Source organism: Nyctereutes procyonoides, unplaced genomic scaffold (assembly GCF_905146905.1).
Source record: "Nyctereutes procyonoides isolate TBG_1078 unplaced genomic scaffold, NYPRO_anot_genome, whole genome shotgun sequence".
NCBI classification, from domain to species: Eukaryota; Metazoa; Chordata; class Mammalia; order Carnivora; family Canidae; genus Nyctereutes; species Nyctereutes procyonoides.
The window spans coordinates 10514122-10532835 of record NW_026575145.1 but is presented as its reverse complement, the minus strand read 5'-3'; the positions used below and the strand labels follow the sequence as shown (position 1 = coordinate 10532835).

Genomic DNA, 18714 nt, shown 5'->3' with positions numbered 1-18714 from the left:
TAAGATTTTGCATACAGGAGTAGTTTGATAAGATTTAGGCCATTTCACAAATAAAAAGCATGAATTAATTTGCATAGATCATTTATGTCTATGGAGAGAAAACTCATTAAGCAGTATTATCTACTCTTAAAACTTTTTTAAGATATAGCTAATCATCTACGTCAAATATTTACTTATTTGTATATACTTAAGACTTCCATTTGACCAAATAGTATGAATCACGCATGCATAAATTGGAAAGAATTTGATTGCTTTTTGATTCTTGTTAATTAAATATTTCTCATTAATGATATAATATTTTAGTAAATGTTTGAAAAATGCTTAGTATTTTCTGTAGCCTCCTAAATTGATGAAAATAGCAGTGCTGTAGTTTCTCTGGAACAAAGCAATCTAGTTAAAAGAGATACATCCAACCACTTAGTTACAAAAATGACACAAAATGAAAATCCTCAAGTTTTTTTAAAGTATAAATTTTCAGTGTATATCTTTTTAATGTTTCAATTCTACCTTTTAAAAAAAGGTCAAAGATATTTTTCTTGTGACATTATTTTCTTTGTCATTATGAAGAATCATCATTGTAATATGTCAAAAACTTTTTTAAAACTAAATTGCTTGTGAAATCCATTGGTTTGAAACCAAAAGAAATTCATTAAGTGATTCTTGATAGACTCATAATTTTTTCATATTTTCTCATACATGCAATCTTAAAGCTTATTTTCTACCTCACTGGTAGTAAGTGCAGTCAAAAAGCAAAACACAGGAACAAAATCAACTATGTAAAATATCTTAATAGAAAGAGGAACATTATTGGAATATGATTACATGTGAAAAATGGTTTCTTTGGTATCGTATGGAAGGACAAGTAATCCATATAACAAGAACAAAAAAATCCACATAAATGTTGATGTTTATTTCTATCATTGCAATTTTTATATTCAAAATAAAAAGTATATTTGATTAAGTATATTATAAATATGCACACACATTTATATATTATAATGTACCTAAGCAGAATATAAATGTTTATAAAGATCAGATATTCCACATTAGAAGAAATACATGCAAAAACATCTCTAAACTAAACATTGGAAATTGCAAATATAAAAAAAATGTATGTTTATAAGTTTTTCAAATAGAATGTTAATTAAAATATGAAGTACTCAAGGAAAATAGCCATTTCCTTACAGTATGTGATACAAAGACTTATATATAAGAATATTCATATCAGCCAGAGGTTAAAATCAATCAAATACCAAGAGAATGATTAAACAAATTAAGGTACATTTATGCTGTCAGATATCATGTGATAGCTAAAAACTATTCCTGAATAGTATTTGGTGATTTGAGAAGATCTTCATGACTCAACATTGAGTGAAAAGTAGGAGAAAACTGTATTTATAATTAATTTTGTTAAATACATTTATACATTCACATTATATAAAACAAAAGGCAAATTTTGGTAATATTAATGGATGTATTAATATTTCAATTAACAGTTGTCTACCTTTTCAAGTTTTTGCAATGAGTATAGATTAGTTTTAGTATTAGTACTGCTGTGATTAGAGATTAGTATTACAAATCACTAAAGATGTGATTTTAAATTACTTGCTCTCTAATCTTAAAGTGATTCCTGTGGTAGGTTTGATACACAAAGACCACATAAATCAAAGTTTTATGAAATTTATGATGACTGTGATCAAATCTTGTCATTTTACCTATGCCATTTTTGTTGTCTTTCAGATTTTCACCTTATTTTGTTTTTGTGTTTATGTGTAATATGTAATTTACATATATATTAGTTCATCTTGTCTTCCCAACTGATTGAATATAAGCCTCTGGTGTAGGCAAAACCACATAAAACAAAGGGTGTCCAGTTCTTTGTGAGTCACATTGAAATAATGGGAAGACCAAAAGCCTTGGAATCAGACTGACCCAGGTCCAAATCACAGCTTTAATATTTGATACCAACTGTGTGCTTTTGGCAAGTTTCTTATTAGCTTTTCAGATTTACTTTTTCTCTTCTGTAAAATGGGAATAATAACTAATTTACCAGATTATTTTAAGGATTATAGATAATGTATAAAATCACCTAATATATAACTGGTATTCAGTAAATTGTAACTATTAGTAATATTGATTATTTCTGTCTTTATAAAGTTCTTAAATCTTTAATAATATCAGAAGTCATGAAAAGATTTTTGTTCTGTTTGACTTTTAATTAAAAATACATTCTACTTAAATGTGAATCCAAAATGAAAGAAATGGGATAACAAGGATTGGGGCTTTAATCTAATGTATATCTATAATAAACCTTCATGTAGACTGTTAAAATAGTGTCAAGCCTGTTTCCTTTACTTCCCTGTTGGTTTTTACCTACTGTGAGTACTGTCATTCTAATATGATCTCATGAGAGTTTAAAACTCAATTATCAAAAAAAATAATAATAAAATAAAACTCAATTATCTCCTCTGTTGTGATAAAATCTCAAATGATTGACCTTTTTGCCTCCCCTTCTTTTTTGACATCCCTATCACCATCAATATTATTTTATTACACTTTATAGGAACTCAACTAACTTCCTTAAAAATCAAACAAGAAGTATTTATTGAAGGGCTATTTCGTACAGGGCTGTATACATACAGAAATATTTATTGAAGGGCTATTACTAACAACATTGCATTGGGCACTGAATATACACCAGCAAATAAAATTTGGGATGTCAGACATTTCTTTTTGACTATATTTTTCACTCATAATGCACTATTGAAGTAGGTAGTGGTTAAATGTTTAGACTTTGGATTCAGATCTTTGTTCTAATCTTTTTACCACTTACCATGTGTAAGTGATAGCCTCACAAAGCTTTGGTTAAAATTTATTTTATAGGTTGCTGTGACATTTAAGTGAGATGATGTTTATGAAGTGTTTAACCCATAGAAGGCACTCAATAGATAAGATGATGTAATCATCTTGTTTTCTCAAGACTCCTTGATTTAATAAGGGATATATTCAAAGTGTGCCTAATATAAGTAACTATCACATAACTATTTATATATGGTTTTGTTTCTCAAAGGATTGATACATATTTCTTTTTTAAAAATTATCAAATATTTTTATTTCATTTATCCCCACAGTTTTCAATTTCCCTTGAGTATAAGACTTAATCTTATTAAAAATTTTGAAAATATGAAATTATTTAATCTTAACAAAAAAAGAAAATAAAGGAAAATATATAGTAAGTAGGTCCTACTTAGCAAAAGCTGAAATAACCAGGTCATTCTCTTTATGTTTTTTTTAATTTTTCTTAATTTCTTTTAAAGATTTTATTTATTTATTTATTCATGAGAAACACAGAGAGAGGAGAAACATAGGGAGACTAAGAAACAGGCTTCCTTTGGGGAGCCTGATGTGGGACTCTATCCCAGGACTCCAGGGTCACGACCTGAGCCAAAGGTAGATGCTCAACAACTGAGCCACTGAGGTGCCCTCCTTGTGTGTTAACATTGGGAAAAATTTATCTTACTGCAGCTATTTAGGAATTTTTCCTGTATTTTAACTCACTAAATTGTACATGTGCATAAGATTATTTGGAAATTATTGACATACATGACCTTTAAGTACTAGGGGATAGTTTAAAGAAGCACAACAGAAACATTGACTCTATTCTTTACGATTTCTTTTCATCTAAATAAAATTATTAAACCACAAACACCTCAAAATTTGTTTTACTTGAATTTGACAGTGATAGGCAGTATTATATGGCCCGTTGCAACCATTAATTTATTCTTAGGTCAGTAATGTAGTTATAAGTTTAAAAATAGCTTGTTCAATTAAACCTTTCAGTTTTCCTAAATAGGCTCAGTGGGTATTATGTAGAGTGTAATATCTCTTCATTTTTAGGACTGTATGACATTTACAGTATACAGGTGATGTTTAAATTTCACACATAAGAATATTTAGTTTTTTATGTTATTTTGTGATACTTAATATATTTTTCTTTAAAAGCTTTATTTTTTCTATTTCTTAAATGCTCACTTTTGAGTCTCTGCTTTATATGTTATTTTTCTTTCTTGCATGTCATCCATTAAAGATTAGCTGTGGAAGGTTGGAGCATGGAGAGATTATGAATGACAGAACAACTCCTGTAGAATAATAATCAGTTTTTGGTATTTAATGCTGTTTGACTTTTGCAGACACATTTCTTATTAACCTTTGGTACAAAGAGAAATCCAGGTTCCTATATCTCATGGAGAAGATGAATTTGAGATCCTCTTCCAATTAAACTGAAATAAGGCCAATATTGGGTTTTAGCCAAAAGAACTCCTTAGTTCCTAAGTCTTGTGTTTATAAATCTCTCTCTCTCTCTCTCTCTCTCTCTCTCTCTCTGTCTATCCATCCATCTATCTTAGTTACATTTTATATATAATTCAGTGGCCACATAATTTTCTTATTTTGCTGTACGGATTCTGCAAGCATTTAATCTGCTTTTTACAGCTTATCTCTTTAAACATAGATTCTTTTCTCTTCCCCCAAATTTAGCTGATGTTATAAAAATTTTTAAAAAATTGTCAAGCTCTTCTTAATACAGAGAATGTTCATTTGTTTTTGGTAAGAAGGAGAGGAGTTTAATTGTGATCGCCCAATGCGTCAACATAGAATCTGTGAAACTTACAAGTTAAGTTTTTCTAGGTTAACATGTAAATGTTAAAAGTATAGATGTGTAAATACCATTTAGCAAATACAAATGCTACACCAATTAACATTGAAAAATAAGAGGTGTTGTGTCATTGAAAACATTTACATTGTTCTCTTTTCAAAACAAGTATTTATTACTATATGCCATATCTCAGATGATATTGACCTTCTAATGATTAAGAACAAAAGTGAGGGCAGCCTGAGTAGCTCAGCTGTTTAGTGCTGCCTTCGACCCAGGGCCTGATCCTGGAGACCCGGGATCGAATCCCACGTCGGGCTCCCTGCATGGAGCCTGCTTCTCCCTCTGCCTGTGTCTCTGCCTCTCTCTGTGTGTCTCTTATGAATAAATAAATAAATAAAATCTGAAAAAAATAAGAAAAGAACAAGAGTCAGTTTTATATATCACAGGAAGATAATATAATATTTACTTTTGAAAAATAATACATGTGGGCAGCCCCAGTGGTGCAGCGGTTTAGCGCTGCCTGCTACCCAGGGCGTGATCATGGAGACTCGGGATTGAGTCCCACGTCAGGCTCTCTGCATGGTGCCTGCTTCTCCCTCTGCCTGTGTGTGTCTGCGCCTCTCTCTCTCTCTGTGTCTCTATGAATAAATAAATTTAAAAAAATCTTAAAAAAAATAATACATGTTAGAATACCGTTTTTCTGTGTATATAATGGGCATTATCTCAGATGTGGTAGCCTTTAATCAAACACTGCAATGCATTAACAGTATTATAATGGAGCATATATATATCTATATCGATACATTTATGTTCATATCATCTTTTAATTAGGAAGGAAAAAAGATTTTAAGAATATGACCAGTTGTTTCAGATTAAAACAAAAAGATTCAACATTGTGAAATATAACAGTTAGAAATATTGATGGGTAGAATGTTGATTATATTATCTTTAGCTGCAGAATCCTGTGGGTGTGAACCAATATTAATTATGATGAGTGCCAAGTGAAATAATGCTTGAGGGTAGAGTATGGTCAATTTTGTAAATTCTCTCCCTAGAAAGTTTGTATTTTTCTGGAAAAAAACAAACTAAACATTGATTAAAGCATTATACATAACAAAAACCAACAATTGAAAGATTTAATTAGGTATGGTATACCATGAAATTTAGTGTGATGTCAAGCCGCTGACAGCATATCATCTAATTAGAATAACAAAATTTTTCAGAAAATGATTCTTAAGACTTTTTCCATATGTTTAATTAATTCTGAAGAGGAAGTCATCTTGGAAAAACTTTAGCTAGCAGTTATATTTTATTGAGTTTTCATATTGGTATTTAATTAAAATTTAAAGTAGATACCCTATGCAAAAAGTAAGTTAGGTACATCTTAAAATTGTATTTCAAAAGTGCATAAAATAATTGATACTGGTTTTAATACTTCTGGGATAAGCTTATCTCTTTTACATTAACAATTTTAGCTCTAGTATCTCCAATATATTACATGTTTGAATGTAAATAGCATGTAATTAGAAAGTATTCTTACATACTCTTGAGTTTTTCTGTACTAAGTACATATATATAATAATTCAGGATTTTACCAAAAAAGTTATTATTTTATAGTTTTGCTATAAAACTTACTATTTGTATACTTTTCTAATTAATCCTTAACAATTGCTATACTGTTGTTAAGTATAAAGGAAATAGCTTTACAGAGGAAAACTTGAAAGCATTTATTAAGAGCTTAAGAAGCTGATTATTTAATGCAGTAATGACACTTCTAAGACTTTTCTTCAGTAATTAGCTATATATATATATATATACATAGAAATTTGTGTACAAAGATGTTCATTACAGTATTATTTATATAGTGAGTAATTGAAACAGTGTAAAATCTAATACTAGGAGAGCATCTTAGTTCTATCAAATACAGCATGTCCAAATGATAAAATCCCATGAACTGTTTCATATTTTTGAAGAATACTGAAGAATATAGGAACATATTCTGTTTCTTACACAGAAAGTTACAAGACTATGTAAAATATTTGTCTCCCATATTTTTATTGGCCTGTATTACTTTTTTTTTTTTTTTTTTTTTTTTTTAGATTTTATTTATTTATGATAGTCACACAGAGAGAGAGAGAGAGAGGCAGAGACACAGGCAGAGGGAGAAGCAGGCTCCATGCACCGGGAGCCCGATGTGGGATTCGATCCCGGGTCTCCAGGATCGCGCCCTGGGCCAAAGGCAGGCGCCAAACCGCTGCGCCACCCAGGGATCCCCGGCCTGTATTACTTTTAATCAGAAACTTTATTTACAAGATAATCATATAAAATGCTGAACATTCAAATAGAGTTTTAGAAAAGCTTAATATAGTAATATGGTCTGTAAAAGAAACAATAGAAGCGTCAAACTACTTGGAGTAGGTTGGCTAATTTTCTATTGGTGTAGGGCATTTACCATCTATGTTTAAATTTCCAATAACTGACATATGCAAAGAGAGAAATTATAATTTCTAAGGAAATTAAAAGATGTCATGTAGTATTTATGATTCTGGAATATATATGTGGTAGTTTCGTAAAACACTCTCATTTGCAAGGAATCCATTTAACAAGTAAAGCTGTAGATATCCAGACAATCTGAAATTCTTTCAAATATAATAAAGACCCATCTTTTATAAAACCATGATCTATATTTGTTGCTTAAAATTTTGGAACATGAATTGTAATCACTGATTATTTTATATGTTTCAAATCCTGACGATATCTCTTTCTCTCTCTTTTGTTCAGCCTTTTCTATTTATGTAACTTACCTTGAGGATGTTAACAAATGGATTCTTTTTCTTGGTAAATGTCCTCCAAATTATGTTATTTAGAGAATCATGATCCAGTGTTTAAACTAGAATGTTTTCCAATATACTTCCTCACTTGTATTTTAAAAGTAGTATGAGAAGTGTAGAATATGGTTTTGTCAATAGACTTGGGTTCTACTAAGAAAATATGTACTCTGTCTTGACTCAATAAACTCATACTTAGTATGGTTCAGCTTCTTCATATTTACTCTTGCCCATATTAGAAAACAATTAGCTTACTAAACAAATTTGAGTATTTGGTGTTGAGAGGGGGTGATCCTCTCTGAATCTTCCTCGAATTTGCCTAAGAATTATAGGATATTTGATAACCATGTTTAAAAATGGAGATATCCAAATATTATTGTAAACACCCAATGATTTGTTTTACCTACAATATAAGTATTTTACTTGGTTGGCTTACATAGTAGCTAATAATATTTGTTAATGTAATTTAACTGCTGTGAACCTTTACTGAACAAATATTGAAATTTATTCAAGTCAAAGAAAGAGAATCTCTAATGACTTTTGTTAAAGCTTCTATTTAATAGTTAAGGAGAAAAGTTTGTATGACATACGAGATGCAATTAACAGTAGATTTTACATTTAATAAAAAGAAAGAAGCATGCGTATTTGCTTTATTCATTCCATCATAATTTGCATTAGAGCTGTGGGTGTTTAATGAGCAAATTCCAACTAAAATGCTATATTGATTTTCTAGTGAACTTTGTAATAGTCATCTACCTTGGAAAAGCTCAGTGTTTACAATTAAGTTTTCTTTACTAAAAATGTTTGAGAGTTGCATATTGATCCTTTAAAAGAACTGAATTCTGGAAAGAATCAGGTTTTTCATAATCAAATTCATATATAACCTAATAGATGTTTAAAAATTAATTTTGGAAATAGTTCTCAACATTTATAAAATGTGTAATCAAGTTTTGTGTGTGTGTGTGTGTGTGTGTGTGTTTTATGGCACTTTAAAACTTAACCTTAGAATACTCAGAAGGCAGTCTCCTTTAAAATACACATTATTTACATCTTTAGAGTTGATAGCATTATGGAAGGAAAAGAAAGTTTTCCCTTGATTATAATTATAACACAGGACCAAATAAGCCCTTGGTGTAAAGCATTTAAGCATAGAGATAACTATACTTACTATTAAAGCCTTTGACATTGCTATCTTAACCTCTTTCATTAAAGTATTATTATATATAAAGTAGAACACAACTTACCTCAAATGTCACTTTATAAACATCTCATCACACTTTATAGAAGTGATAGGTGGCCTATTGGCATTTAAAGTTTAGTAATTAGTGTTTTTAACCTTTTGATATGTCAGAATATTTCAGGGCATGACACACGTTTACCTGTACTTAAATCACTGTGTAGCATCATTTTGTCTATCCTATCTGACCTACAAATTAGAAGGGGGTTGAGGTTTTTTTAGAAATGTTTTAAAATAGCTGACACTTTACATTAGTTTCAGGTGTACAACATAGTGGTTCAACAATTCTACATGTTATGCTGTGTTCAGCACAAGTATGGCTACCATCTGTCACCATACAACGCTATTAAATACCATTGACGACAGTCTTTATTCCATACCTTTCATCCTTAGGACTTACCCATTTCATAATTGGAAACCTGTATCTCCTACTCCCCTTCACCAATTTTGCCCATTTCCCCATGATCTTCCCCTTTGGCAGCCACCAATTTATTCTCTGTATTAATGGGACCATTTCTGTTTTTTGTTTTTCCTAATTTTGTTTTGTTTTTAGATTCCACATACAAGTGAAATCATATGGTATTTGTTTTTCTCTGACTTATTTCACTCAGCATAATACCCTCTAGGTTCATCCACAAATGGCAAGATTTCATTCTTTTTATGGCCATATATATATGACATCTTCTTTACCCATTCATCTATCAGTGGACACTTGGCTTACTTCCACATCTTGGCTTTTGTAGATAATGCTGCAATAAACATAGGAGTGAAATTAAAAGTGTTTCATAATATAAAATTTTAAAAATATCTTAGAATATTGTCACATTGTACAAATTAGTATGTCATTATAGTGTACAGTATACAATATAGAATGGGTTCTAAATAATTTTTCTTTTTTTTTAAAGATTTTATTTATTTATTCATAGACACAGAGAGAGAGGGGCAGAGACACAGGCAGAGGGAGAGGGAGAAGCAGGCTCCATGCAGGGAGCCCGATGTGGGACTTGATCCCCCGTCTCCAGGATCACACCCCAGGCTGCAGGCGGCGCCAAGCCGCTGCACCACCAGGGCTGCCCCTAAATAATTTTTCATTCAGTTCCTATGTGTAATTTTTAAATGCCAACAAAACATGTACATGTATGTATGTACATACATGTATATAAATAGCCCAAATTAATCAAAATCATCTTTTTAATATGTCTAAAAATGAAGCCATATTTTGTGAGTCTGTGGATCAAGGTTTGTAAAGGTGGTAGTGGCATGGAACCAGTATTGTTGAGACCTACTTATTTGGCAAAGGCTTTCATATATTAGTTTTTTTTTTTCTAACAGGCTTTCATATATTATCTCAGTTTTTTTCTAACAGGTGGTATTATATACATTTTATGCACCTGAACTGAGACTAAAATACATTAAAAATCTACAAAAACAGGTTGCCAAACTAGTATGTTGACACATTGAATCTGAATCAAAGCCTATATTCTTCCTAATACACTATGTTGCTTTGCCTAAGCTGTTAGGAGTATCCTTCCTGGAAAGAAATTGCATACATTTATCAGGGGGAATTAAACTCCATTATGGGCAGAAGTTTCTTTCAAAATGGCATGATGAATTGACTCATGGTAGCAGAACAGTATAGCGACAGAAAGCCACATAGAACTAATGACACTACTTTTAAAAATATATGAAAATACTACTGGAAAGTACTCTTTCTTCCAAAAGCTACATTCATAACAATAATTTATTAACCTCATCTAACTGTTGACTGGAAAGCACTTGATTTTATGCAAGTGGATATCCTGTTGTTCTAGCACAATTTGTGTTTTGCTTATCCACTCATCTGTTGATAGAATTTTTTGTTTCCTAGTTTGAGGCTCCTATAAATAAAGACACTATGAATATCTATGTGTAAGTCTTTGTATGGACATATGCTTTAATTTGTCTTGGATCAAGATCTGTGAGTAGAATAGCTGAGTCTTATGGTAAGTGTGTGTTTAACATTTTAAGAAACTGACAAACTGTGACTGCACTATCCTGCATTCCCAGAGGCAGTAAATGAGGGTTCCAGTTGCTTTCCCCTCTTCCCAGCATCTTTAATCATGCTTTCATTTTAGCCTTGGTGATAGGTATGTGGTAGTTATCTTGTAATTTTAATTTGCATTTCTCTGTTGACTAAAGATGTTGCGCACCTTTTCTTGTGCTTATGTCTGCTCTGATAAAGTGTTCAGTTTTTGGCCCATTTTTAATTGTTTTTTTTTTATTATTATTGAGCTTTGAGAGTTTTAAAAATTATGTCTGGATGCAAGTCTTTTTATCAGATCTATACTTTGCAATTACTCTCCTTCCATCTGTGGCTTATCTTTTAATTTTTTTACCCACATCTTTTGAAGAGTAGAGATTATTAATTGAATTAGATTGACGTCCAATTTATCAGTTTTTAAAAATGGGTTATGTTTTGGTACTATAATTAAGATAGCTTTTTTTTAAAGATTTTATTTATTTATTCATGAGAGACACAGAGAGAGAGAGAGAGAGAGAGAGAGAGAGAGAGAGGCACAGACAAGGCAGAGGGAGAAGCAGGCTCCACGCAGGGAGCCTGATGTGGGAGTCGATCCCGGGACTCCAGGACCACGCCCTAAGGGCAGGCGCTAAACTGCTGAGCTATCCAGGGATAACCCCAAGAAAGCTTTACCTACCTAAATTCACAGAAGTTTTCTTCCAGAATGTTTATAGTCTTTGGTTCTTTATGTTTATGTTATGAGTATCCTTCTTGTGGAATGAAAGGTTGTCTTACCTTTAAAAACTAATAAAAATTACTAAAATAAACTAAGAAAAGAAAAATCTAATCCCATTCAAGTCTATACTCTTCCTTCTTGTCTCAGCTCTTATACTGTAAATAAGTGTTCTTTTTGCAGCTTATTTAGCATCAGATTTACTTCATTTTGTGCGTTTTATTGATGATTTCACGGTTTCAAACAGCCCCCAAGTGTAGTGCTGAAATTCAATGTAGTGTTCCCTGAGCACAAGAAATCCTTTATTGTAATACCTAAACTCTAGGATGACATATATATTTACTTCTAGGTAGCTTAACTTTCAGGGAATGGGCCATTTGTATGGGTTATTGATGATGAATTCTTGTTTAGACTGTTCTAGTCTCCTAACTGGTCTCTGCTTCCACGCGTGCCCACTTGCAGACTATTTCTCACCTAGAAACCAGAATTTCTTTTCAGACTTCTACCACATAAATGTGATGCTGTCATTTCCTTGCTCAGAACATTCCATTGGCTACCATCATAGATGATATGAATCACAAGGCCCGATGTGATCTCTCAGAGCTCTCAAACTCTCTCACTATGCTCCAGACAACCTTGCTGCTGTTCCTCTAATACCAGTAGAGTCTTTGTATTACTTCGTATTTAATTATGGCCTTGCTTTCTCTCTACTGTCTGTCTCTCTGTAATTGACTGTATACATCTCTAGGATGATAAAAACTTTTGAGACACTGTAGTCATATTCCTTAAAATTGGATAGATAACTGCCACAGGAATTTGATAAATATTTGATGAAAGAATAAACTAATGAATGAGTGAAGAAATGAATGAACATATTTCTCTTTCCTTGGGCTTACCTTCTTGGAAGTGATTTTGATTTTGCCTTTGCCAAAACATGTTCCATTCTATACTCTATACTGGAAAAGATATAGTTGATTTATTCTCAGGATTTTTTTTTCTACCACTTATAATTTATATAATACAGCAATAACTCTTAATTAGCTATGCATTAATCTATGACAGATGTTAACAAAAACCAAATGTATTGTGAACTAAAAGAACATTTCAAACATCTTTCCTAACTTTATTTTGTGATTTGACTGTATAAATAAAATTGGATTCAGTGATCTAGGTCTTTGAGCCCCTTTTTGTCTAACATTGCAGTAATGTTTTAATAGTTATGTAAAATTTTAGGTAGAAATTGTGCTTGAGGAATGACAATTTCAGATAACATCAAAGCTTCCTATATAGTGCTGCGCAAATCTAGATGATGCCATTTGTATTAATGAGGTATATAAACGACACCCCCTGGAGATGCGTAGTGCACAGCTCTGCCCCGTTTGCTTTTCCTTGATCCCATTTTCTTTCCTTTTTTTTCCACTATGCTACTGAGATAACCACTATCCTCACTTGATGATTATCATTTCCATGCTTGTTTTAATATTTTTACTAATTGTCCGTAAATAATAGGTAGAGTTGTTTTGCCTCGCACCTTGCAATTTTAGCCATAATTTAATTTTTTAAAGATTTTTTGTTTATTCATGAGAGACAGAGAGGCAGAGACATAGGCACAGGGAGAAGCACACTCCTTGCAGGGAACCTGATATGGGACTCAATTCCAGGACCCCAGGATCACGACAGATGCTCAACCACTGAGCCACCCAGGTGCCCCAACATAATTTAATTTTTGAAGTGTGTCCATTTGTCCATAGCTAATTCATTTTAAATGTTGTATTGTATTCCATTTTGAATGTTTAGTAATTTATTTATCCTTGTCCTGTTGTTGGACGTTTGAGTTATTTCTAAGTTTTTGCTATTACAAATTGCTGCGTGTTTATACGTGTTTCCCTGTATACATGTGCAAGGATTTCCCTAGGCTGCATACCAAGGAGATTTGCCAGGTTATAGGCACATCTTAACTGTAATGAATATTGCCAAATTGCTCTTCAGAGGGCTGTAGAAATATATACACCTATCTTCAGTATATGTGAGAGTTTCCTTTATTTCACAAGCTCACAGAATCTGTTATTATTTGACCTTTTAATTTATGTTTTTGTGGGTATGAAATGTATCTTGGGGATGCCTGGGTGGCTTAGTGGTTGGGCATCTGCTTTTGGCTCAGGGCGTGATCCTAGGGTTCCGGGATTGAGTCCTGCATTGGGCTCCCCGCGGGGAGCCTGCTTCTCCTCTGCCTATGTCTCTGCCTTCTCTCTCTCTGTCTCTCATGAATAAATAAATAAAATCTTTTAAAATAAAGGTATCTCAGTTTTGCAGTAGCTTTTAAAAGTAATGTTTTTTCAAGTGATTAATACTAATTTAATTTAGTAAAATAATAAAATTGTATTTGCCTTTTTTTGTTTAAAGTATGCATTTTGAAATTTCTCTAATTATGGGTTATATATTTTGGTAGCTCTGATTGAAGAAGTATATTTTGCACAGAAGGAACGTGATGATGCTATTATGTCTCGACTGCGATTAGCCAACGAGGAGAGAGATGAAGCAATTGCACGAGCCAAGCATATGGAAATGTCTCTAAAAGTGTATGTATGTGTTTAAAACTATATGTTACTTTCGAGCATTTATAAAGTGCATCTTTATGTGGTGGTTACATATTAAGAAAAATTACTGATTCTTACCTGGTACACCAGTGAATTCCATATTCCCACAGTCTTTCTAAAACTTTTGACATGCAGGATGCCTGGGTGGTTCAGCGGTTGAGTATCTGCCTTCCACCCAGGGTGTGATCCCGGGAGTCCTGGGATCAAGTCCCACATTAGGCTCCCTGCCTGGAGTCTACTTCTCTCTGCCTCTCTCTTTGTGTTTCGAATGAATGAATGAATGAATGAATGAATGAATGAATGAATCGAGTCCCGGGATCAAGTCCCACATTAGATTCCCTGCATGGAGTCTGCTTTTCTCTCTGCCTATGTCTCTGCCTCTCTCTGTGTGTCTCTCATGAATGAAATGAATGAATGAATGAATGAATGAATGAATGAATAAATAAATAAATAAATAAATAAATAAATAAATAAATAAATAAATAAACTTTTGACATGCTGTAGTGGTTTGCATGTCAGGGATAATAGTCATAAAAAAAGGTGAGGGGAATACACAGAATTGTCTGTACAGTTACTTTCTTTACTTCTTCATAACCTATTGTTGATATCCTTACTCTACCTTCCTTTATGATGCCTCTTTTCTTCCCTCTCTTATTACTGCTTTCTTAGTTTATTTAAAGTATGTGGGTTCTTTCACTGTTCTCTGCTTAATATACTCATTTTGATTATTCTCTACTCTTTTATTAGATGTGTTATAAACCTTAATGACACTTGAAATAGAATAGAGCCTGAGAATCTACGTTTTTAACAGGAAACCCAGGTGATTCTGATTTAGTAAATAATGGACCATGCTTTAGATAAACAATGCTCTAGAAATTATCCAATTTTAATGTGCCTTCAGTCACTTGGGAAATCTTGTTAAAATGCTCATTCTCATTCATTGATGATGGAGTGGAGCTTAAGATTCTGTTTTTCTTCAAGCTGCCTGATATTATAAATGATGCTTGTCTAAGGAGTCAGATTTTGGTAAAGGCTCTAGAGCATCTAGAAATATACCTGTAAGATAGGAACAATGCAGTAATGTAATATTTTATGATGATCCATCAATATACTTATTGAGTGTTTGCTCTGCCCAACATTGTACTAGGCTCCATGAGGGATTACAGTAAAGTACTAATTAAAACATTGTTCATTAGGGAGACAAAAAGTCATTAAATAATTAACATGACAGTGTTCAAGTTGTGATTAGGTAATGTGATTTGTTTTTTTGTTTAGATTAATGGCTTTTTTTTTTTGATGGCTGATAGAGACTCATTCATTATAAGGCATTAAACTCATGGAATAATAGAAATAAAGAAACCAAAAAAATTTACCTGAATTCCCCAGTGCTTACTCCCAGATAACTATCTTTATCAATAGAGAAACATTATTTCAAACATTTCCTTTGCTTACATAGTTAAATACTGTTATCTACAAGAATGGATGATTGGTGGTTAAATGGATATATTCATAGAATTAATTTGATAAAAATCAAATAATTCTCTACATGTTGTTTTATTTGAGAGGCAGTATAATGTAGAGGTTAACAGCACAAGATCCAGATCCAGACATTTGTATTTGAATCTTGGCTCTGTTGCTTCCTAGCTGTATGGCCATAGACAAACTACTCAGAGTCTCTCGTACTGAGTTTTTTTTTGTCTACAAATTGGATAAATAATACCTACTTTGTGTAAGCTGTTATGAGGACTAAATGATTTAATATTGAAAAGTTCCTGGCTCGTAGCTAGTGCTTTGTGTTACTTGAATGTGGGAGAAATAATCAATTGAAATGAAACTAAAAAAATTTTTGAACTTCATGCAAAGTTTTCTTAAAATAAGATATATTAATATATATCTTCATGCAAAGTTTTCTTACAATAAGATATATTAATACCCAAAGATCCTTCAAAATGTAAGAAAAGAGACTGAAAAACATTAAGATGTTGGATCATCAATTCTTTTCAGTTTTTTGGAACATGCAGTGTTTCAATTAAATAGTACCATTTGACTTTCAGCTATGAAATAAGTTTTAAATTCCTTTTTTCCTTTATAAATTCTAGTTCTAAAATATTTGCAAAAGTTGTATTAGATTTTGTAGACAAAGTGCCACACTGTTTAATTTTGATTTTATATTTAAAAGGATTGAATAATCATTATTGTAATTTTTATCATACATTACATTTTTACACCTGATTTCTTATTTTGGGAAATCCCTAGGTAACCGAATTTCACTTTTGAGGAAGGGCTTTTAGATAGATACTTTACTCTGAGATTTAGCATGCATCAGACTGGCTTTGTGTTATTCTTAAATTGGTTATGAATAAAATTATTGAGTTAAGTATTTTTTATTCTAAATATTGTAATAATGTTACTCTATTTTTTGACATTGAGTTTGACTCAAAAGAAGTCAGGTCACAGGGTTTGTTTTTTTTTCCCTCCCTTAACTTATATGTGACTTGCTTTGTTTTTTGGTTTTTGGGCTTTTTCTGCCTAGATACCGGAAGGATTCTTTGTTCTTGAAGTAGAACTTAATCATGATATTTGTGTTGATTCTCCTTTAATAACATATTTGGAACTCACACCATGCCTCTCTAAGGACTATTTGATTCTTCTTTTAGTTCATGGAAATTTTAGATTTGTGAATTTTGTATTCTGTTTGTTAGAAACTCTTATTCTTATGTTGGGGCACTTTGTCTTTATGTATTACCTGTTCAATAATAATTTGAATCTCTCTTTTTTTCTCTGCATTCATTGTGATAATCTCAAGCCTTTTCTTTATATTAGTAATTCCAATTGTTACTATTCCTGTCCCTATTTTTTCTAGTTCATTTATTAAATTTTTATGTATTCATTTGTTGGTTTATGGTTCTCAGCATGTTCCCTTAAGTTTTCAACTTCCCTTTTCAATCATTTTTTTTGTTTTGGCATCTTCTCTTTGAATTTCTTTTATTAAATTCATGTTCTTCTTATCTTTTAAAATACCAACCACTGGCAAGAAAAGTTTTTTTCTTTTTTTTTTTTCAAGATTTTATTTATTTATTCATGAGAGACAGAGAGAGGCAGAGACATAGGCAGAGGGAGAAGCAGGCTCTTTGCAGGGAGCCCAATGTGGGACTTGATCCTGGATCCTGGGATCACGCCCTGAACCGAAGGCAGACGCTTAACCGCTGAGCTCATGTGTCCCAAGGGATTGCTTTTGGCCACCTTTCCCATATAGTCCTCTTGGCAGTGGGGTAGAGGTGATAGAGGTTGGGAAGATCTACCTGGGCTCTATACCCCTTCTTTCGTAGGTTCTGTGCTCCACCTTAGGGATTTTGTTTGGTGTCTTGCAGTGCATCACGGGCTTACTCTACCTATTCTTATGTACATCCAGATGCCATGGAGTATTACTTTTGGGCTTTTATTTGTTCCACCAGTGTAGTGGAAAATGGCCCTGCCTGATGCTTCATGCTTCCTTTGTAAAGATTCTTCAGTAATACAGGCTTCTTCTGTTTAGGAAGGATTTTACTTTTCTCTGGGCTATCTATGTAACTCATTAGTCTCTCAGGTTATTTCCAAGCTGTGCTGTATTAGTGAAAAATTCTCAGGTTAGTGAGCTCATTGTCTTTTCTCCATACCTGTTTTTATGGGTAAAAGGAAAAGTTAAGTGAACCCGGCCAAAATCATTTCTCTACCCTACTTCTAAAAATTATATGAATAATAGTGAAGGGGAATATAAGGGAAGGGAGAAGAAATGTGTGGGAGATATCAGAAAGGGACACAGAACATAAAGACTTCTAACTCTGGGAAATGAACTAGGGGTGGTGGAAGGGGAGGAGGGCGGGGGGTGGGGGTGAATGGGTGACGGGCACGGAGGGGGACACTTGACGGGATGAGCACTGGGTGTTATTCTGTATGTTGGTAAATTGAACACCAATAAAAATTAATTTATATATAAAAAAAAAATAAATAAAAATTACTATGTGATGTCCTGTTTCCTTCACTATTTGACTAATTTTTTATCTTCTGTTCATATGGCAAATTTCTGTGTTTCAGATTTCACTCCACTGTCTTTACTTAGACTTCCTTTTTTTTTCCCAATAAACTTATTTTAGAATACTTTTAGATTACAGAAAACTTACAAAGATAGTTCAAGGAGTTTCCATATAGCCATCTTCCAGTTTTTTATTTATTTATTTATTTATTTACTTACTTACTTATTTATTTATTTATTTATGATAGTCACAGAGAGAGAGAGAGAGAGAGACAGAGACACAGGCAGAGGGAGAAGCAGGCTCCATGCACCGGGAGCCCGATGTGGGACTCGATCCTGGGTCTCCAAGATCGCGCCCTGGGCCAAAGGCAGGCGCCAAACCGCTGTGCCACCCAGGGATCCCCCAGTTTTCCTTTGTGTTAACAGCTTACATTATTATTGTACGTACATTACAGGAGAGAAAGCAACATTGATACATTATTATTAACTAAACCCCATACTAATTAGATTTCACTAATTTTTCTCATGTCCTTTTATGTTCCAAGATCCCATCTAGGATCTCATTTTAATTTAGTTGCTATGTCTCCTTTGCCTAGTCATATTTTCTCAGACTTCACTTGTTTTTGATGACTTTGACAATTTTCAAGAGTATTG

At 32.6% G+C, this 18714-nt stretch overlaps 1 protein-coding gene across 7 annotated transcripts in view; it reads left to right on the top strand.

The window, feature by feature from the left end:
- MIPOL1 (mirror-image polydactyly 1) overlaps positions 1-18714 on the top strand; it is a 321422-nt gene that overhangs the window by 72421 nt on the left and 230287 nt on the right. For all 7 annotated transcript variants that reach the window (XM_055309236.1, XM_055309237.1, XM_055309238.1 and 4 more), the window contains one exon: positions 13901-14030. In XM_055309236.1, the coding sequence (XP_055165211.1) occupies positions 13901-14030 (130 nt within the window). The remainder of the gene's footprint in view (positions 1-13900; positions 14031-18714) is intronic.